This window comes from Haemorhous mexicanus, chromosome 33 (genome assembly GCF_027477595.1).
Source record: "Haemorhous mexicanus isolate bHaeMex1 chromosome 33, bHaeMex1.pri, whole genome shotgun sequence".
NCBI lineage: Eukaryota > Metazoa > Chordata > Aves > Passeriformes > Fringillidae > Haemorhous > Haemorhous mexicanus.
Genome location: NC_082373.1, coordinates 1,112,197 through 1,128,549, shown reverse-complemented (window position 1 = coordinate 1,128,549; position 16,353 = coordinate 1,112,197). Strand labels below are relative to the sequence as shown.

The following is a 16,353-nucleotide window of genomic DNA, read 5'->3' as shown; positions in this document are numbered from 1 at the left end:
CTGGGGGCACCCCAGGTGTCCCTCTGGATCTGGGGTGCCCTGGGGACACTCCGGGGATGCTCTGGGTGTCCCCCCGGGTCTGGGGGTGCTCTGGGGGTGCCCCGGGTGTCCCCCCGGATCCAGGGCTTCCCTGGGCACACTCCGGGGTTGCTCTGGGTGTTCCCCCGGATCCGGGGGTGCTCTGGGGGTGCCCCGGGTGTCCCCCCGGATCCAGGGCTTCCCTGGGCACACTCCGGGGATGCTCTGGGTGTCCCCCCGGATCCGGGGCACCCCGGGCACACTCCGGGGTTGCTCTGGGTGTCCCCCCGGGTCTGGGGCACTCTGGGGATGCTCTGGGTGTCCCCCCGGATCCGGGGCACCCCGGGCACTCTGGGGATGCTCTGGGTGTCCCCCCGGATCCGGGGCACCCCGGGCACACTTCAGGGGTGCTCTGGGTGTCCCCCCGGATCCGGGGGTGCCCCGGGCACACTCCGGGGTTGCTCTGGGTGTCCCCCCGGATTTGGGGTTGCTCTGGGTGTTCCCCCGGGTCTGGGGATGCTCCGGGTGTCCCCCCGGATCCGGGGCACCCCGGGCACACTCCGGGGATGCTCTGGGTGTCCCCCCGGATCTGGGAATGCTCTGGGTGTCCCCCCGGATCCGGGGCACCCCGGGCACACTCCGGGGATGCTCTGGGTGTCCCCCCGGATCCGGGGCACCCCGGGCACACTCCGGGGGTGCTCTGGGTGTCCCCCCGGGTCTGGGGATGCTCTGGGTGTCCCCCCAGATCCGGGGCACCCCGGGCACACTCCGGGGATGCTCTGGGTGTCCCCGCGGATCCGGGGCACCCCGGGCACGCTCCGGAGCGCTGACCCCGTCCCCCCCCGCCCCCCCCAGCACATGCTGGCCATCGGCAGCCTGGAGCACTCGTACATCGTGCGGCTGCTGGGGATCTGCCCGGGCCCGCAGCTGCAGCTGGTGACGCAGCTGCTGCCGCTGGGCTCGCTGCTCGACTACGTGCGCAAGAACCGCGGCGCCATCAGCCCCCAGCTGCTGCTCAACTGGTGCGTGCAGGTGGCCAAGGTCAGTGCCCGGGGAGCCCCAGCGTGGCCGGGTCATAAAAATTCAGGGGTCGCACGGGGTGAAGGGTTTGGGGGGTTCCTGTGAGTTCCTGACGTCCTAAAATGTGAGGGTGAAGGGTTTGGGGGGATCCTGAGTCCTAAAAGCTGGGAGGTCACACGGGGTGAAGGGTTTGGGGGGATGCTGAGCCTTGCTGAATCCTAAAAGCTGAGGGGGAAGGGTTTCGGGGGTTCCTGTGTGTTCCTGATGTCCTAAAAGCTGAGGGAGAAGGGTTTGGGGGATTCCTGAGCCTTGCTGAGTCCTAAAAACTGAGGGAGAAGGGTTTGAGGTGGTCCCTGCACATTCCTGATGTCCTAAAAACTGAAGGTGAAGGGTTTGGGGGGCTCCTGCCCATTCCTTTGGTCCTAAAAGCTGAGGGGTCCCATGGGGTGAAGGGTTTGGGGGAATCCTCTGTGTTCCTGATGTCCTAAAAGCTGAGGGTGAAGGGTTTGGGGGGATCCTGAGCCTTGCTGAGTCCTAAAAACTGAGGGTGAAGGGTTTGAGGGGTTTCTGCACATTCCTGATGTCCTAAAATCTGAGGGTGAAGGGTTTGGGGGGCTCCTGCCCATTCCTTTGGTCCTAAAAGCTGAGGGTGAAGGGTTTGGGGGGTTCCTGTGAGTTCCTGCCATCCTAAAAAGTGAGGGTGAAGGGCTTGGGGGGCTCCTGCCCATTCCTGATGTCCTAAAAACTGAGGGAGAAGGGTTTGAGGTGGTTCCTGCACATTCCTGATGTCCTAAAATCTGAGGGGTCACATGGGGAGAAGGCTTTGGGGAGTTCCTGTGGGTTCCTGCCATCCTAAAAAGTGAGGGTGAAGGGTTTGGGGGGATCCTGAGCCTTGCTGAGTCCTAAAAACTGAGGGTGAAGGGTTTGGGGGGCTCCTGCCCATTCCTTTGGTCCTAAAAGCCGAGAGGGTGAAAAAATCAGCCTCTCCCGGGTTTTTAGGGGATGTGCTGCCAGGAGGAGCACAGCATGGTGCACAGGAACCTGGCTGTTATATTGTATATAATCCAATATATACCCAATATTATACACATGTGATAAATCTATTTAATTAATAAATAAATTAATTAATAAAATATTAAAAATTAAGCTTTCCCCCCATTTTCAGGGGATGTACTACCTGGAGGAGCACCGCATGGTGCACAGGAACCTGGCTGTTATATTATATATAATCCAATATATAGCCAATATTATACACATGTGATAAATCTATTTAATTAATAAATAAATTAATTAATAAAATATTAAAAATTAAGCTTTCCCCCCGTTTCAGGGGATGTACTACCTGGAGGAGCACCGCATGGTGCACAGGAACCTGGCTGTTATATTGGATATTATACAATATATATCCAATATTACATACATATAATAAATCGAATTAATTAATTAATGAATTAATTAATTAATATTAAGCTTTCCCACCCATTTCAGGGGATGTACTGCCTGGAGGAGCACTGCATGGTGCACAGGAACCTGGCTGTTATATTGGATATTATACAATATATATGTAATATTAGATACATATAACAAATCTATTAAAGTAATTAATTAATTAATTAATTAAATATTAAAAAAATAAACTTTCCCCCCGTTTCAGGGGATGTACTACCTGGAGGAGCACCGCATGGTGCACAGGAACCTGGCTGTTATATTGGATATAATCCAATATATACCCAATATTGCATACATATAATAAATCGAATTAATTAATTAATTAATTAATTAATTAAAAATAAACTTTCCCACCATTTTCAGGGGATGTGCTACCTGGAGGAGCACCGCATGGTGCACAGGAACCTGGCTGTTATATTGGATATAATCCAATATATACCCAATATTACATATGTATAATAAATCTATTTAATGATTTAATTAATTTATTATTAATTAATTAACATTAAGCTTTCCCACCCGTTTCAGGGGATGGACTACCTGGAGGAGCACCGCATGGTGCACAGGAACCTGGCTGTTATATTGGATATTATACAATATATATCCAATATTACATACATATAATAAATCGAATTAATTAATTAATGAATTAATTAATTAACATTAAGCTTTCCCCCCGTTTCAGGGGATGTGCTACATGGAGGAGCACCGCATGGTGCACAGGAACCTGGCTATTATATTGGATATTATACAATATATACCCAATATCATACACTTACAATAAATCGAATTAATTAATTAATGAATTAATTAATTAACATGACGCTTTCCCCCCGTTTCAGGGGATGTACTACCTGGAGGAGCACCGCATGGTGCACAGGAACCTGGCTGATATATTGGATATTATACAATATATATGTAATATTAGATACATATAACAAATCTATTAAAGTAATTAATTAATTAATTAATTAAATATTAAAAAAATAAACTTTCCCCCCGTTTCAGGGGATGTACTACCTGGAGGAGCACCGCATGGTGCACAGGAACCTGGCTGATATATTAGATATTATACAATATATATCCAATATTACATACATATAATAAATATCTTTAATTAATGAATTAATTAATTAATTAACATTAAGCTTTCCCCCCGTTTCAGGGGATGTACTACCTGGAGGAGCACCGCATGGTGCACAGGAACCTGGCTGTTATATTGGATATTATACAATATATATCCAATATTACATACATATAATAAATCTATTTAATTATTTAATTAATTTATTATTAATTAATTAATATTAAGCTTTCCCACCCTTTTCAGGGGATGTACTACCTGGAGGAGCACCGCATGGTGCACAGGAACCTGGCTGTTATATTGGATATAATCCAATATATACCCAATATCATACACTTACAATAAATCGAATTAATTAATTAATGAATTAATTAATTAACATGACGCTTTCCCCCCGTTTCAGGGGATGTACTACCTGGAGGAGCACCGCATGGTGCACAGGAACCTGGCTGATATATTGGATATTATACAATATATATGTAATATTAGATACATATAACAAATCTATTAAAGTAATTAATTAATTAATTAATTAAATATTAAAAAAATAAACTTTCCCCCCGTTTCAGGGGATGTACTACCTGGAGGAGCACCGCATGGTGCACAGGAACCTGGCTGTTATATTGGATATAATCCAATATATACCAAATATCATACACTTACAATAAATCGAATTAATTAATTAATGAATTAATTAATTAACATTAAGCTTTCCCCCCGTTTCAGGGGATGTACTACCTGGAGGAGCACCGCATGGTGCACAGGAACCTGGCTGTTATATTAGATATTATACAATATATACCCAATATCATACACTTATAAGAAATATATTAAAGTAATTAATTAATTAATTAATTAAAAATAAACTCTCCCCCATTTTCAGAGGATGTACTACCAGGAGGAGCACAGCATGGTGCACAGGAACCTGGTGGTTATATTGGATATAATCCAATATATATCCAATATTACATACATATAATAAATCGAATTAATTAATTAATTAATTAATTAATATTAAGCTTTCCCACCCGTTTCAGGGGATGTACTACCTGGAGGAGCACCGCATGGTGCACAGGAACCTGGCTGCCCGGAACGTGCTGCTCAAGTCGCCCAGCCAGGCGCAGGTGGCCGATTTCGGCATCGCCGACCTGCTCTACCCCGACGACAAGAAATACTTCTACAACGAGCTCAAGGTGGGCTGGGGGCGGGACCCCCGCCACCCGTGTCACCCCAAGGGGCACCCGTGTCACCCCAGGGGCACCCGTGTCACCCCAAGGGGCACCCGTGTCATCCCAGGGGGCACCCGTGTCACCCCGGGGCACCCGTGTCACCCCAGAGGCACCCGTGTCACCCCTGGATGGCACTGGTGTCACCCCAAGGGGAACCCAAAGGGCATTGGTGTCACCTCAAAGGGAATCGTTGGGACCCCCGGGGCATTGGTGTCACCTCAAATGGCACCCAATGGCATCGGTGTCACCTCAAATGGCATTCAAAGGGCATTGGTGTCACCTCAAAGGGCATCGGTGTGACACCCAATGGTGCCCAATGGCATCGGTGTCACCTCAAATGGCACCCAAAGGGCGTCGGTGTCACACCCAATGGCATCGGTGTCACCTCAAAGGGCACCCAAAGGGCATCGGTGTCACCCCAAGGGGCACCCGTGTCACCCCCGGATGGCACTGGTGTCACAGCAAATGGCACCCAATGGACATCAGTGTCACCTCAAAGGGAATCGTTGGGACCCCCGGGTCATCGGTGTCACCTCAAATGGCACCCAAAGGGCATTGGTGGGACCCCCGGGGGCATCTGTGTCACCCCAGGGGGCACCCGTGTCATCCCCAGATGGCACTGGTGTCACAGCAAATGGCACCCAAAGGGCGTCAGTGTCACGTCAAAGGGCACCGGTGTGACACCCAATGGTGCCCAAAGGGCATCGGTGTCACCTCAAAGGGCATTGGTGTCACCCACTCTGGGACACCCTCAATGGCATCGGTGTCACCTCAAATGGCACCAGTGTCACACCCAGTGGCACCCAAAGGGACCCGGTGTCACCTCAAATGGCACCGGTGTCACACCCAGTGGCACCCAAAGGGCATCGGTGTCACCTCAAATGGCACCGGTGTCACACCCAGTGGCACCCAAAGGGCATCGGTGTCACCTCAAATGGCATTGGTGTCACCCACTCTGGGACACCCTCAATGGTATCGGTGTCACCCCCAAATGCCATCCCTGTCACCCACTCTGGGATGCCCCATATGCCATCCCTGTCACCCCAAATGCCACCTGTGTCACCTGCTCTGTACCCCTGGGACAACCCTGACACCATTGTGCCCATGTGCCCGTGGTGTCCCCATGGTGTCCCCACGGTGTCCCCATGGCATCCCCATGGTGTCCCTATGTCCCCCCCACTGTCCCTGTGATGTCCCCGTGGTGTCCCTCCGGTGTCCCCGTGGTGTCCCCCCATTGTGTCCATGCCCCTGTGGTGTCCCCCGGTCTCCCCACTGTGTCCCCCTGGTGTCCCCCCGGTGTCCCCCTGGTGTCCCCACAGTGTCCCCCTGGTGTCCCCCCATTGTGTCCATGCCCCTGTGGTGGCCCCCCGGTGTCCTCTGGTGTCCCCACTGTGTCCTCTGGTGTCCCCCCGGTGTCCCTCCGGTGTCCCCACAGTGTCCCCATGGTGTCCCCCCAGTGTCCCCACAGTGTCCCCTGGTGTCCCCACTGTGTCCCCACGGTGTCCCCCTGGTGTCCCCCCAGTGTCCCCACAGTGTCCCCTGGTGTCCCCACGGTGTCCCCGTGGTGTCCCCCTGCTGTCCCCGTGGTGTCCCCCCATTGTCCCCCTGTTGTCCCCCCGGTGTCCCCATGGTGTCCCTGTGGTGTCCCCCCGGTGTCCCCCCGGTGTCCCTGTGGTGTCCCCCCGGTGTCCCCACGGTGTCCCTGCTGTGTCCCCACGGTGTCCCCACGGTGTCCCCCCGGTGTCCCCACTGTGTCCCCACGGTGTCCCCACAGTGTCCCCTGGTGTCCCCCGGTGTCCCCACGGTGTCCCCTCCTTTCCCGCAGACTCCCATCAAGTGGATGGCGCTGGAGAGCATTCACTTCGGCAAGTACACGCACCAGAGCGACGTCTGGAGCTACGGTGAGCTCACACCGCTGGCCCTGCTGTCCCCAGTGTCCCCTGCTGTCCCCAGTGTCCCCTGGTGTCCCCTGGTGTCCCCTGCTCTCCCCTGGTGTCCCCCGTGTCCCCGGTGTCCCCCCATATCCCTGCTGTCCCTGGCGTCCCTGCAGTCCCCATGGCTCACGGAACTGTCCCCCCTGTGTCCCCCCATGTCCCCTGGTGTCCCCATGGTGTCCCCCAATGTCCCCACTGTCCACTGCTGTCCCCAGTGTTGCCTGCTGTCTCTGCTGTCCCCTGCTGTCCTCAGTGTCCCTGCTGTCCCCATGGCTCGTGGGCTGTCCCCACTGTCCCTGCTGTCCCCGGTGCTCACAGGCTGTCCCCTCGGTGTCCCCAGGGGTGACACTCTAGGAGATGATGAGCAGTACGCCGGGATCCGCCTGGCCGAGGTGTCCCACTGTCCCTGCTGTCCCCTGCTGTCCCCATGGCTCACGGCTGTCCCCAGTGTCCCCCGCTGTCCCCAGGGGTGACGCTGTGGGAGATGATGACGTTCGGGGCCGAGCCCCACGCCGGGATCCGCCTGTCCCTGCTGTCCCCCTGTCCCTGCTGTCCCCGGTGTCCCTGGTGTCCCCCTGTCCTTGCTGTCCCCCTGTCCCTGCTGTCCCCAGTGTCCCTGGTGTCCCTGCTGTCCCCCTGTCCCCTGCCATCCCCATGGCTCACGGGCTGTCCCCGCTGTCCCCGGTGTCCCCAGGGGTGACGCTGTGGGAGATGATGACGTTCGGGGCCGAGCCCTACGCCGGGATCCGCCTGTCCCTGCTGTCCCCCTGTCCCTGCTGTCCCCGGTGTCCCTGGTGTCCCTGCTGTCCCCCTGTCCCCTGCCGTCCCCATGGCTCACGGGCTGTCCCCCGCTGTCCCTGCTGTCCCCGCTGTCCCAGGTGTCCCCATGGCTCACGGGCTGTCCCCGCTGTCCCCGGTGTCCCCAGGGGTGACGCTGTGGGAGATGATGACGTTCGGGGCCGAGCCCTACGCCAGGATCCGCCTGTCCCTGCTGTCCCCCTGTCCCTGCTGTCCCCAGTGTCCCTGGTGTCCCCATGGCTCACGGGCTGTCCCCGCTGTCCCCGCTGTCCCCAGGGGTGACGCTGTGGGAGATGGTGACATTCGGGGCCGAGCCCCACGCCGGGATCCACCTGGCCGGGCTGTCCCTGCTGTCCCCCTGTCCCTGCTGTCCCCGCTGTCCCTGGTGTCCCCGTGGCTCACGGGCTGTCCCCGCTGTCCCCAGGGGTGACGCTGTGGGAGATGATGACGTTCGGGGCCGAGCCCCACGCCGGGATCCGCCTGTCCCTGCTGTCCCCCTGTCCCTGCTGTCCCCGGTGTCCCTGGTGTCCCCCTGTCCTTGCTGTCCCCCTGTCCCTGCTGTCCCCGGTGTCCCTGCTGTCCCTGCTGTCCCCCTGTCCCCTGCCATCCCCATGGCTCACGGGCTGTCCCCGGTGTCCCCGCTGTCCCCAGGGGTGACGCTGTGGGAGATGATGACGTTCGGGGCCGAGCCCTACGCCGGGATCCGCCTGGTCGGGCTGTCCCTGCTGTCCCCCTGTCCCTGCTGTCCCCCTGTCCCTCCTGTCCCCGGTGTCCCCGTGGCTCACGGCTGTCCCCCGCTGTCCCTGCTGTCCCCGTGGCTCACGGGCTGTCCCCGCTGTCCCCAGAGGTGACGCTGTGGGAGATGATGACGTTCGGGGCCGAGCCCTACGCCAGGATCCGCCTGTCCCTGCTGTCCCCCTGTCCCTGCTGTCCCCGGTGTCCCTGCTGTCCCCGTGGCTCACGGGCTGTCCCCGCTGTCCCCGCTGTCCCCAGGGGTGACGCTGTGGGAGATGATGACGTTCGGGGCCGAGCCCTACGCCGGGATCCGCCTGGCCGAGGTGCCGGACCTGCTGGAGAAGGGCGAGCGGCTCTCGCAGCCGCAGATCTGCACCATCGACGTCTACATGGTGATGGTGAAATGTGAGCGGGGACAGGGGACACCGGGGGACACCAGGATGTCACCAGGGCTGGCACCAGGCTGGCACCGGGCTGGCAGGGTCCTGCTGCTGTCCCCAGGGCTGTCATAAGGCTGTCAGCAGGGCTGGCACCAGGGTGGCACCAGGGCTGTCCCCAGACCTGTCACCAGGGTGTCCCCAGGGCTGGCAGGGTCCTGCTGCTGTCCCCAGGGCTGTCCCCAGACCTGTCACCAGGGTGTCCCTAGGGCTGGTAGGGTCCTGATGTTGTCAGCAGGGCTGGCAACAGGGCTGTCATCAAGGTGTCACCAGAGCCGTCCCCAGGGTGTCACCAGGGCTGGCAGGGTCCTGCTGCTGTCCCCAGGGCTGTTCTCAAAGCTGTCACCAGGGTGTCACCAGGGCTGCCACTGGGGTGTCACCAGGGCTGGCACAGGACTGGCACCCAGGGCTGCCACCAGCGTGGCACCAGAGTGTCACCAGGGCTGGCAGGGTCCTGCTGCTGTCCCCAGGGCTGTCCCCAGAGCTGTCACCAGGGTGTCACCAGGGCTGGCACAGGGTTGTCACCAGGGCTGGCAGGGTCCTGCTCCTGTCCCCAGGGCTGGGCAGAGTCCCCAGAGCTGTCACCAGAGCTGTCCCCAGAGCTGTCCCCAGAGCTGTCCCCAGGGCTGGGCAGGGTCCCCAGGGCTGTCCCCAGAGCAGGGCAGGGACCTGCTCCTGTCCCCAGCCCTGCCCCCATCCCCAGAGGGGGTCCTGGCCCTGTCCCCACCCCTGTGACCAGGTCCCTGCCCTGTCCCCACCCCGATGACCCTGACCCCACCCCTGGCCCTGTCCCCAGCCCGTGTCCCCTGTCCCCAGGCTGGATGATCGATGAGAACATCCGCCCCACCTTCAAGGAGCTGGCCAACGAGTTCACCCGCATGGCCCGGGACCCCCCGCGCTACCTGGTCATCAAGGTGAGCCCCCAAACCCCCCAGGACCCCCCAGGACCCCCCCCAAACCCCCCCGAGCTACCTGGTCATCAAGGTGAGCCCCCAAACCCCCCAGGACCCCCCCCAAACCCCCTGCGCTACCTGGTCATCAAGGTGAGCCCCCAAACCCCCCAGGACCTCCCCCAAACCCCCCCGAGCTACCTGGTCATCAAGGTGAACCCCCCAGGACCCCCCCCAAACCCCCTGCGCTACCTGGTCATCAAGGTGAGCCCCCAGACTCCCCCTGCGCTACCTGGTCATCAAGATGAGCCCCCCAGGACCCTCCCAAACCCCCCTAAATCCCCCCCCCAACTCGCCCAGACCCCCCCAAACCCCCCTGAGCTACCTGGTCATCAAGCTGAGCCCCCCAGGACCCCCCAACTCCCCCAGACCCTCCAAAGCCCCCTAGCCCTGACCCATTCTCCCTCCTCCCCACACCTGGTGATCAAGGGGAGCCCCCAAAACCCCCCCAGACCCCCCCAAACCCCCCAAGCCCCCCATCCCTGACCCTTCCCCCCACACCCGGTGACCAAGGTGAGCCCCCCAAACCCCCCCAAACCCCCCACCCCTGACCTTCCCCCCTCCCCCCCCCACACCTGGTGACAAAGGTGAGCCCCCCAAACCCCCCCAGAGACCCCCCCAGACCTGGTCTGGGACACCCCCCACCCACACCTGGTGACCAAGATGAGCCCCCCCAAAACCTCCCAAGAGACCCCCCAGACCCCCAGACCCCCAACCCTGACCCTTCCCCCCCACACCTGGTGACCAAGGTGAGCCCCCAGACCCCCCCAAACCCCCCAGACCCCCATCCCTGACCCTTCCCCCCCACACCTGATGACCAAGGTGAGCCCCTCCAAACCCCTCCAGACCCCCCTAGCCCTGGTCTGGGACCCCCCTCCGCCCACACCTGATGACCAAGGTGAGCCCCCCCCAAACCCCCCAGACCCCCCCAGACCCCCCAAGCCCCCCAAGCCCCCACCCCTGACCCTCCCCCCAGCAGGAGAGCGGGCCCGCGCCCCCCGGCGAGCCCCCCACCCTCAGCGACAAGGAGCTGGACGAGGTGGAGACGCTGGAGCTGGAGGAGGAGGAGGAGGAGGAGGAGCTGGACGGGACCTTCGGCCTCAGCCCCGGGCTGGGCCCGCAGCGCCCCCGGGGGGGCTGTGCCCGGGTGAGACCCCCGGGGGGCTGAGGGGGGGCGGGGGTCCCGGCAGGGCGGGGAGGGGGAAATGGGGGGGAGGGGCAGAGCAGGGGGCGGCTCCAGAGCCCCCCCCCCACACCATGGGGGCTGGAAGGGGTGGTGGGACAGCAGGGGACACCGAGTGACATCAGGGGACACCGAGTGACACCCCGGGACCTCGTGTGACATCAGGGGACACCCTGTCACACCCCGGGACACCGAGTGACACCCCGGGACACTGTGTGACATCAGGGGACACCCTGTCACACCCCGAGACAGAGTGGGACATCAGGGGGCTCTGAGTGACACCCCGGGACCCCGTGTGACACCAGGGGACACTGAGTGACACCAGGGGACACTGAGTGACACCCCGGGACACTGTGTGACATCAGGGGACACCCTGTCACACCCCAAGACAGAGTGTGACATCAGGGGGCTCTGAGTGACACCCCAGGACCCCGTGTGACATCAGGGGATACTGAGTGACACCCCGGGACACCCCGGGACACCAGGGGGCTCTGAGTGTGACACCCCGGGACCCTGGGACCCCGTGTGACATCAGGGGACACCCTGTCACTTCCCGGGACCCCGTGTGACATCAGGGGGCTCTGAGTGACACCCCGGGACACTGTGTGACATCAGGGGACACCCTGTCACACCCCAAGACAGAGTGTGACATCAGGGGGCTCTGAGTGACACCCCGGGACACCCCGGGACACCAGGGGGCTCTGAGTGTGACACCCCGGGACACTGGGACCCCGTGTGACATCAGGGGACACCCTGTCACTTCCCGGGACCCCGTGTGACATCAGGGGGCTCTGAGTGACACCCCAGGACAAAGTGTGACATCAGGGGACACTGAGTGACAACCCGGGACAGAGTGTGACATCAGGGGACACTGAGTGACACCCCAGGACCCTGTGTCACACCCCAGGACCCTGTGTCATACCCCGGGACCCCTTGTCACCTCCCAGGACCCCCTGTCACACTCTGAGACCCTGTGCCACCTCCCAGGACCTCCTGTGACACCCCAGGACCCAATGTCCCCTCCCAGGACCCTGTGCCACCTTCCAGACCCCTGTGGCACCTCCCAAACCCCCGTGTGACACCCCAGGACCCAATGTCACCTCCCAGGACCCTGTGTCACCTCCCAGTCCTCCATGTCACATCCGGACCCATCCCCTGATCCCACGTTCCCCCCCGAGATGGGGGTCCTCATGTCCTCATGTCCCCTGGGTGTCCCCTCAGTGCCAGCCCTCGTGTTCCCCCCGTGTCCCTGTGGTGTCCCCTCAGTGTCCCCTCAGTGTCCCCCCCGTGTCCCCGTGGTGTCCCCTAGGTGTCCCCTGGGTGTTAGCCCCTGTGTCCCCGTGGTGTCCCTGTGGTGTCCCCCTGTGTTCCCTGGCTGTCCCCTGGGTACCAGCCCCCGTGTCCCCCCGTGTCCCCTCGGTGTCCCCCTGTGTCCCCTGGGTGCCAGCCCTGCCGTGTCCCCTGGGTGTCCCCTGGGTGCCAGCCCCCCGTGTCCCCTGGGTGTCCCCCCAGTGCCAGCCCCTGTGTCCCTGTGGTGTCCCCTCGGTGTCCCCTTGATGCCAGCCCCCCGTGTCCCCTGGTGTCCCCTCGGTGCCAGCCCCCTTGTCTCCCCCGTGTCCCCTCAGTGTCCCCTTGGTGCCAGTGCCCCGTGTTCCCTCGGTGTCCCCTCAATGTCCCCTTGGTGTCCCCTCGGTGCCAGCCCCCGTGTCCCCGCCATGTCCCCTCAGTGTCCCCTCGGTGTACCTGTGGTGTCCCCCCATGTCCCCTGGGTGCCAGCCCCCGTGTCCCTGTGGTGTCCCCTGGGTGCCAGCCCCCGTGTCCCCGCCATGTCCCCTCAGTGTCCCCTCGGTGTACCTGTGGTGTCCCCCCATGTCCCCTGGGTGCCAGCCCCCGTGTCCCCCCGTGTCCCCTGGGTGTCCCCCTGGGTGCCAGCCCCCGTGTCCCCGTGTCCCCGCAGAGCCCCAGCCTGCTGAGCGCCCCCGCCGGGTACATCCCCATGAACCAGCCCGGCCTGGGCTGCGCCCGACAGGTACCGGGGGGCCCGGGGGGTCTGGGGGGCCTGGGGGGCCTGGGGGGCCCGGGGGGCCCGGGGGGGTCCCCATGGGGTGCCAGGTTGGGGACACAAAGTGGTGACATGGGACAGGAAGAGGTGGCCGTGAGGTGTGGCAGGAATGGGGGGGTGGGGTCTGCAGGGGTCCCCCCCCTCCCCTCCCGTGTCCCTCAGGGTGGGGGTCCCCAGGGGGTGGCTCCAGTGGCAGGGTTGGGGTCCCCCCTTAACCCCCGATGTCCCCAGCCCGGTGGGGGTCCCGGGGCGGGTTTGGGGTCCCCGGGGCAGATTTGGGGTCCCTGGGGTGGATTTGGGGTTCCGGGACAGGTTTGGGGTGTCCCCCCTGACTCCCCCCTCCCTGTCCCCAGCCCGGGGGGTCCCGGGGCAGGTTTGGGGTCCTGGGTGGGTTTGGGGTCCCAGGACAGGTTTGGGGTCCCGGGGCAGATTTGGGGTCCCAGGACAGGTTTGGGGTCCCCATGGCGGGTTTGGGGTGTCCCCCCTGACCCCCCCTCCCTGTCCCCAGCCCGGGGGGTCGCGGCCGCCGCGGCGGGGCCGGCAGGGGTCGCTGGGCCGGACGGTGTCCGAGTGCTCCGAGGGTCGCGGCACCGCCTCGGAGCTGGAGCTGGGGGGCGAGGGGGGGTCCCTGGCCGGGAGCCTGTGCCGCAGCCTCCGCTCCAGGGGGGACAGCGCCTACCTGTCCCAGCGGGAGAGCTTCCCCCCCCCGCCCCCCGGCTCCGAGGGCAGCGAGGAGGACCCCAACGGCTACGTCACCCCCAACTGCGCCCTCCGAGGTGAGGGGGGGGTCCCTGGGGGGGTCCCGTCCTGCTGGAATGGGGCTGGGGGTCTTGGGGAGGGGGGGTTCTGTCTCATTGGATCGAGTTTTGGGGTTCACCTCATCCGTGGGGGTCCTTTGGGGGGGGGGTCCCATCCCTTTGGAATGGGTCTGGGGGCTCACCCCATCCATGGGGGTCTTTGTGGGGGTCCCATCCTGCTGGAATGGGGCTGGGGGTTTTGGGAAAGGGGGGGGTCTCATCCTGTTGGGTCGGGTTTTGGGGCTCCCCCCGTCCATGGAGGTCCTTTGTGGTGGGGGTCCCATCCCTTTGGAATGGCTCTGGGGTCTCCCCCCCATTCATGGCGATCTTTATGGAGGGGTCCATCCCCTGGTTTTGGGGTGGGGGTCCCATCCCGCAGGGTTTGGGGGGGTTCCTGTGCCTCTGGGGGGGGGTCTATCCCTATTTTTGGGGGTGGGGGTCCCAACCCACAGGGTTTGGGGGTCTCCCGTGACCCTGGGGGGGGGTCCATCCCTATTTTTGGGGGTGGGGGTCCCATCCCACAGTGTTTGGGGGTCTCCTGTGCCTCTGGGGGGGGTCCACCCCCGTTTTTGGGGGGTTTGGGGGGGTTCCTGTGCCTCTGGGGGTTGGGGTCCATCCCTAATTTTGGGGTGGGGGTCACATCCTGGAGGATTTGGGGTCCCATCCCGCAGGGTTTGGGGTTCCTGTGCCTCTGAGGGGGGGGTCCATCTCTATTTTTGTGGGTGGGGGTCCCCCAGTGTTTGGGGGTCTCCCGTGCCTCTGGGGGGGGTCCATCCCCGTTTTGGGGGGGTTTGGGGGGGTTCCTGTGCCTCTGAGGGGGGGGTCCATCCCTATTTTTGTGGGTGGGGGTCCCCCAGTGTTTGGGGGTCTCCTGTGCCTCTGGGGAGGGGTCCATCCCCGTTTTTGGGGGTTTTGGGGCTCCTTTAGGGGAAACTCCTTTAGGATTTCGGGCTGGGCTGACCCCCCCCAACCGAGGGTCCTTCTCCTCCCCCGGGAGGGCTCGGGGGGGGGTCCCTGACCGGTATCTGACCCCCCCCTTCCCGCCCCCTCCCCATCAGACTCAGCCCCCGCCGGGTGCGCGGTGCCGCAGCCGGAGGAGGAAGAGGAGGAGGAGGAAGAGTACGAGTACATGAACCGACCCCCCCAACCCCGCCCGGCCTCGCTGGAAGAACTGGGCTACGAATACATGGAGGTGGGCTGCGACCCCCCGGGACCCCCAGGACCCCCCCAGCCCCGCGGCGAGGATGCCGCCGGAGAGGAAGAGGAGGATGAAGAAGAAGATTACGAATACATGAACAAACAACCGCGGCTCAGCCGCTCCCTCCTCACCGCGGGGCACCACGGCTACACCGAGATGAGGCCGGGGGACCCCCCCGCGACCACCGCCCACCCGCGAGGGGAGGACGAGCAGGGCTACGAGGAGATGGAGGCGGTGCTGCGGCCGCGCTGCTGCCCCCCCAAGACCCCCATGAAGCCCCTGCGGAGCTTGGAAGCCTCGGACTGCGCCTTCGACAACCCCGACTATTGGCACAGCCGCCTCTTCGCCAAAGCCGACGCCCACCGGACGTAGCGGACCCCCCCCCCTTGAGACCCCTCCCCAATTTGGGGGGGCTCGCTGTGAATATGAAGGATCCCCCCCATCACCCACACGCTGGCTCAGGGGGGTTTGGGGGTCTCTCGGTGCCTTTTTTCCTCCCTCGTTTTTTTTTTTATGCCCCCCCCAGGAGACCCCTCCCCTCTTTTTTTCCTCCCCCTCCCCTCTTTTTCTTCCCATCCCATCTTTTCTTCCTCCCCCTCCCCTCTTTTCCTTCCTCACCCCCCCACTCGCTGAAGGTGCTCCCCAAATCCCTGGGGGGGGTCCCGGGAGAATTTGGGGGGGGGGGGGGTCCCTGTGAGAGTTTGGGGTCTCTTTCCCCGACTGGGATTTCTGAAGGACCCCAGACTCATTTTTATTTTCAGGGTTCCCTGCTGAGTGAAGGTTTGGGGGGGTCCCCCTGAGGTCGGGGGGACCCCCCGGGATCCCTTTTTTGGGGGGTTTCTCCCCGGTTTTTCGGGTGGGGGGGGAGCCCCCGCTCAGGGATCGCCCCCGGCCCCGGGGGTCGCGCGGGATGAATGAAAATAAAGGAATTTGAGTAAAAAACGTCGGGGGTGAGGCTTGGGGGAGGTCGGGGAGGGGCTGGATCGGCGGATACCGGAGCGGAGACCGGTACCGACATCCGGGGACAGCGACAGCCCCGGGGCAGTGACCGAAGCCGGTACCGGTACCGGGGGGGTCGAGGGGAGCACCGGACAGGGGGGTCCGGCGGGATTGGAATCGTGGGGTTGAGGCCGGTGGGTGGGTCCGGTGCCACGGTCCGGGGACAGCAGGGACCGGTCCCGGTGTGGCCGCGGTGCCGGTGCTGGGGGGGGGCAGGGGGCTGGGTGGGACGGGGGTCGCGGGTCTGGGGGTTGCGAGTGGGAGCGGTGCTACAGGGTTGGATCAGGAACATGCCGGGGACCCCGACAGCCGAGGGAGGGGCAGATCCACCGGTGCCGGTGCGGTCCCGGTGTCGAAGTTCCGCACCCGCCCCTTCCTCTCCCGTTCCCGCCTCCCGCCTACATCCCCCATCACCCCCGCGCGCTGTTTCCGCTCTCACACCCCGCCTCCTCTCGCGAGA

The 16,353-nt window shown here is 61.8% G+C and overlaps 1 protein-coding gene across 5 annotated transcripts in view; it reads left to right on the top strand.

Moving 5' to 3' along the window:
• Positions 1-15,837, top strand: part of ERBB3 (erb-b2 receptor tyrosine kinase 3) — a 34,581-nt gene extending 18,744 nt beyond the window's left edge. For 3 of the 5 annotated variants that reach the window (XM_059871848.1, XM_059871845.1, XM_059871850.1), the window contains 9 exons: positions 874-1,059; positions 4,609-4,764; positions 6,626-6,701; positions 8,526-8,672; positions 9,521-9,618; positions 10,631-10,801; positions 12,795-12,866; positions 13,408-13,675; positions 14,755-15,837. In XM_059871848.1, the coding sequence (XP_059727831.1) occupies positions 874-1,059; positions 4,609-4,764; positions 6,626-6,701; positions 8,526-8,672; positions 9,521-9,618; positions 10,631-10,801; positions 12,795-12,866; positions 13,408-13,675; positions 14,755-15,266 (1,686 nt within the window). In that variant the 3' untranslated portion in view covers positions 15,267-15,837. The remainder of the gene's footprint in view (positions 1-873; positions 1,060-4,608; positions 4,765-6,625; positions 6,702-8,525; positions 8,673-9,520; positions 9,619-10,630; positions 10,802-12,794; positions 12,867-13,407; positions 13,676-14,754) is intronic. The other 2 variants (XM_059871849.1, XM_059871847.1) reach the window with 1 other exon arrangement.
• The last annotated feature ends 516 nt before the right edge of the window (positions 15,838-16,353 follow it).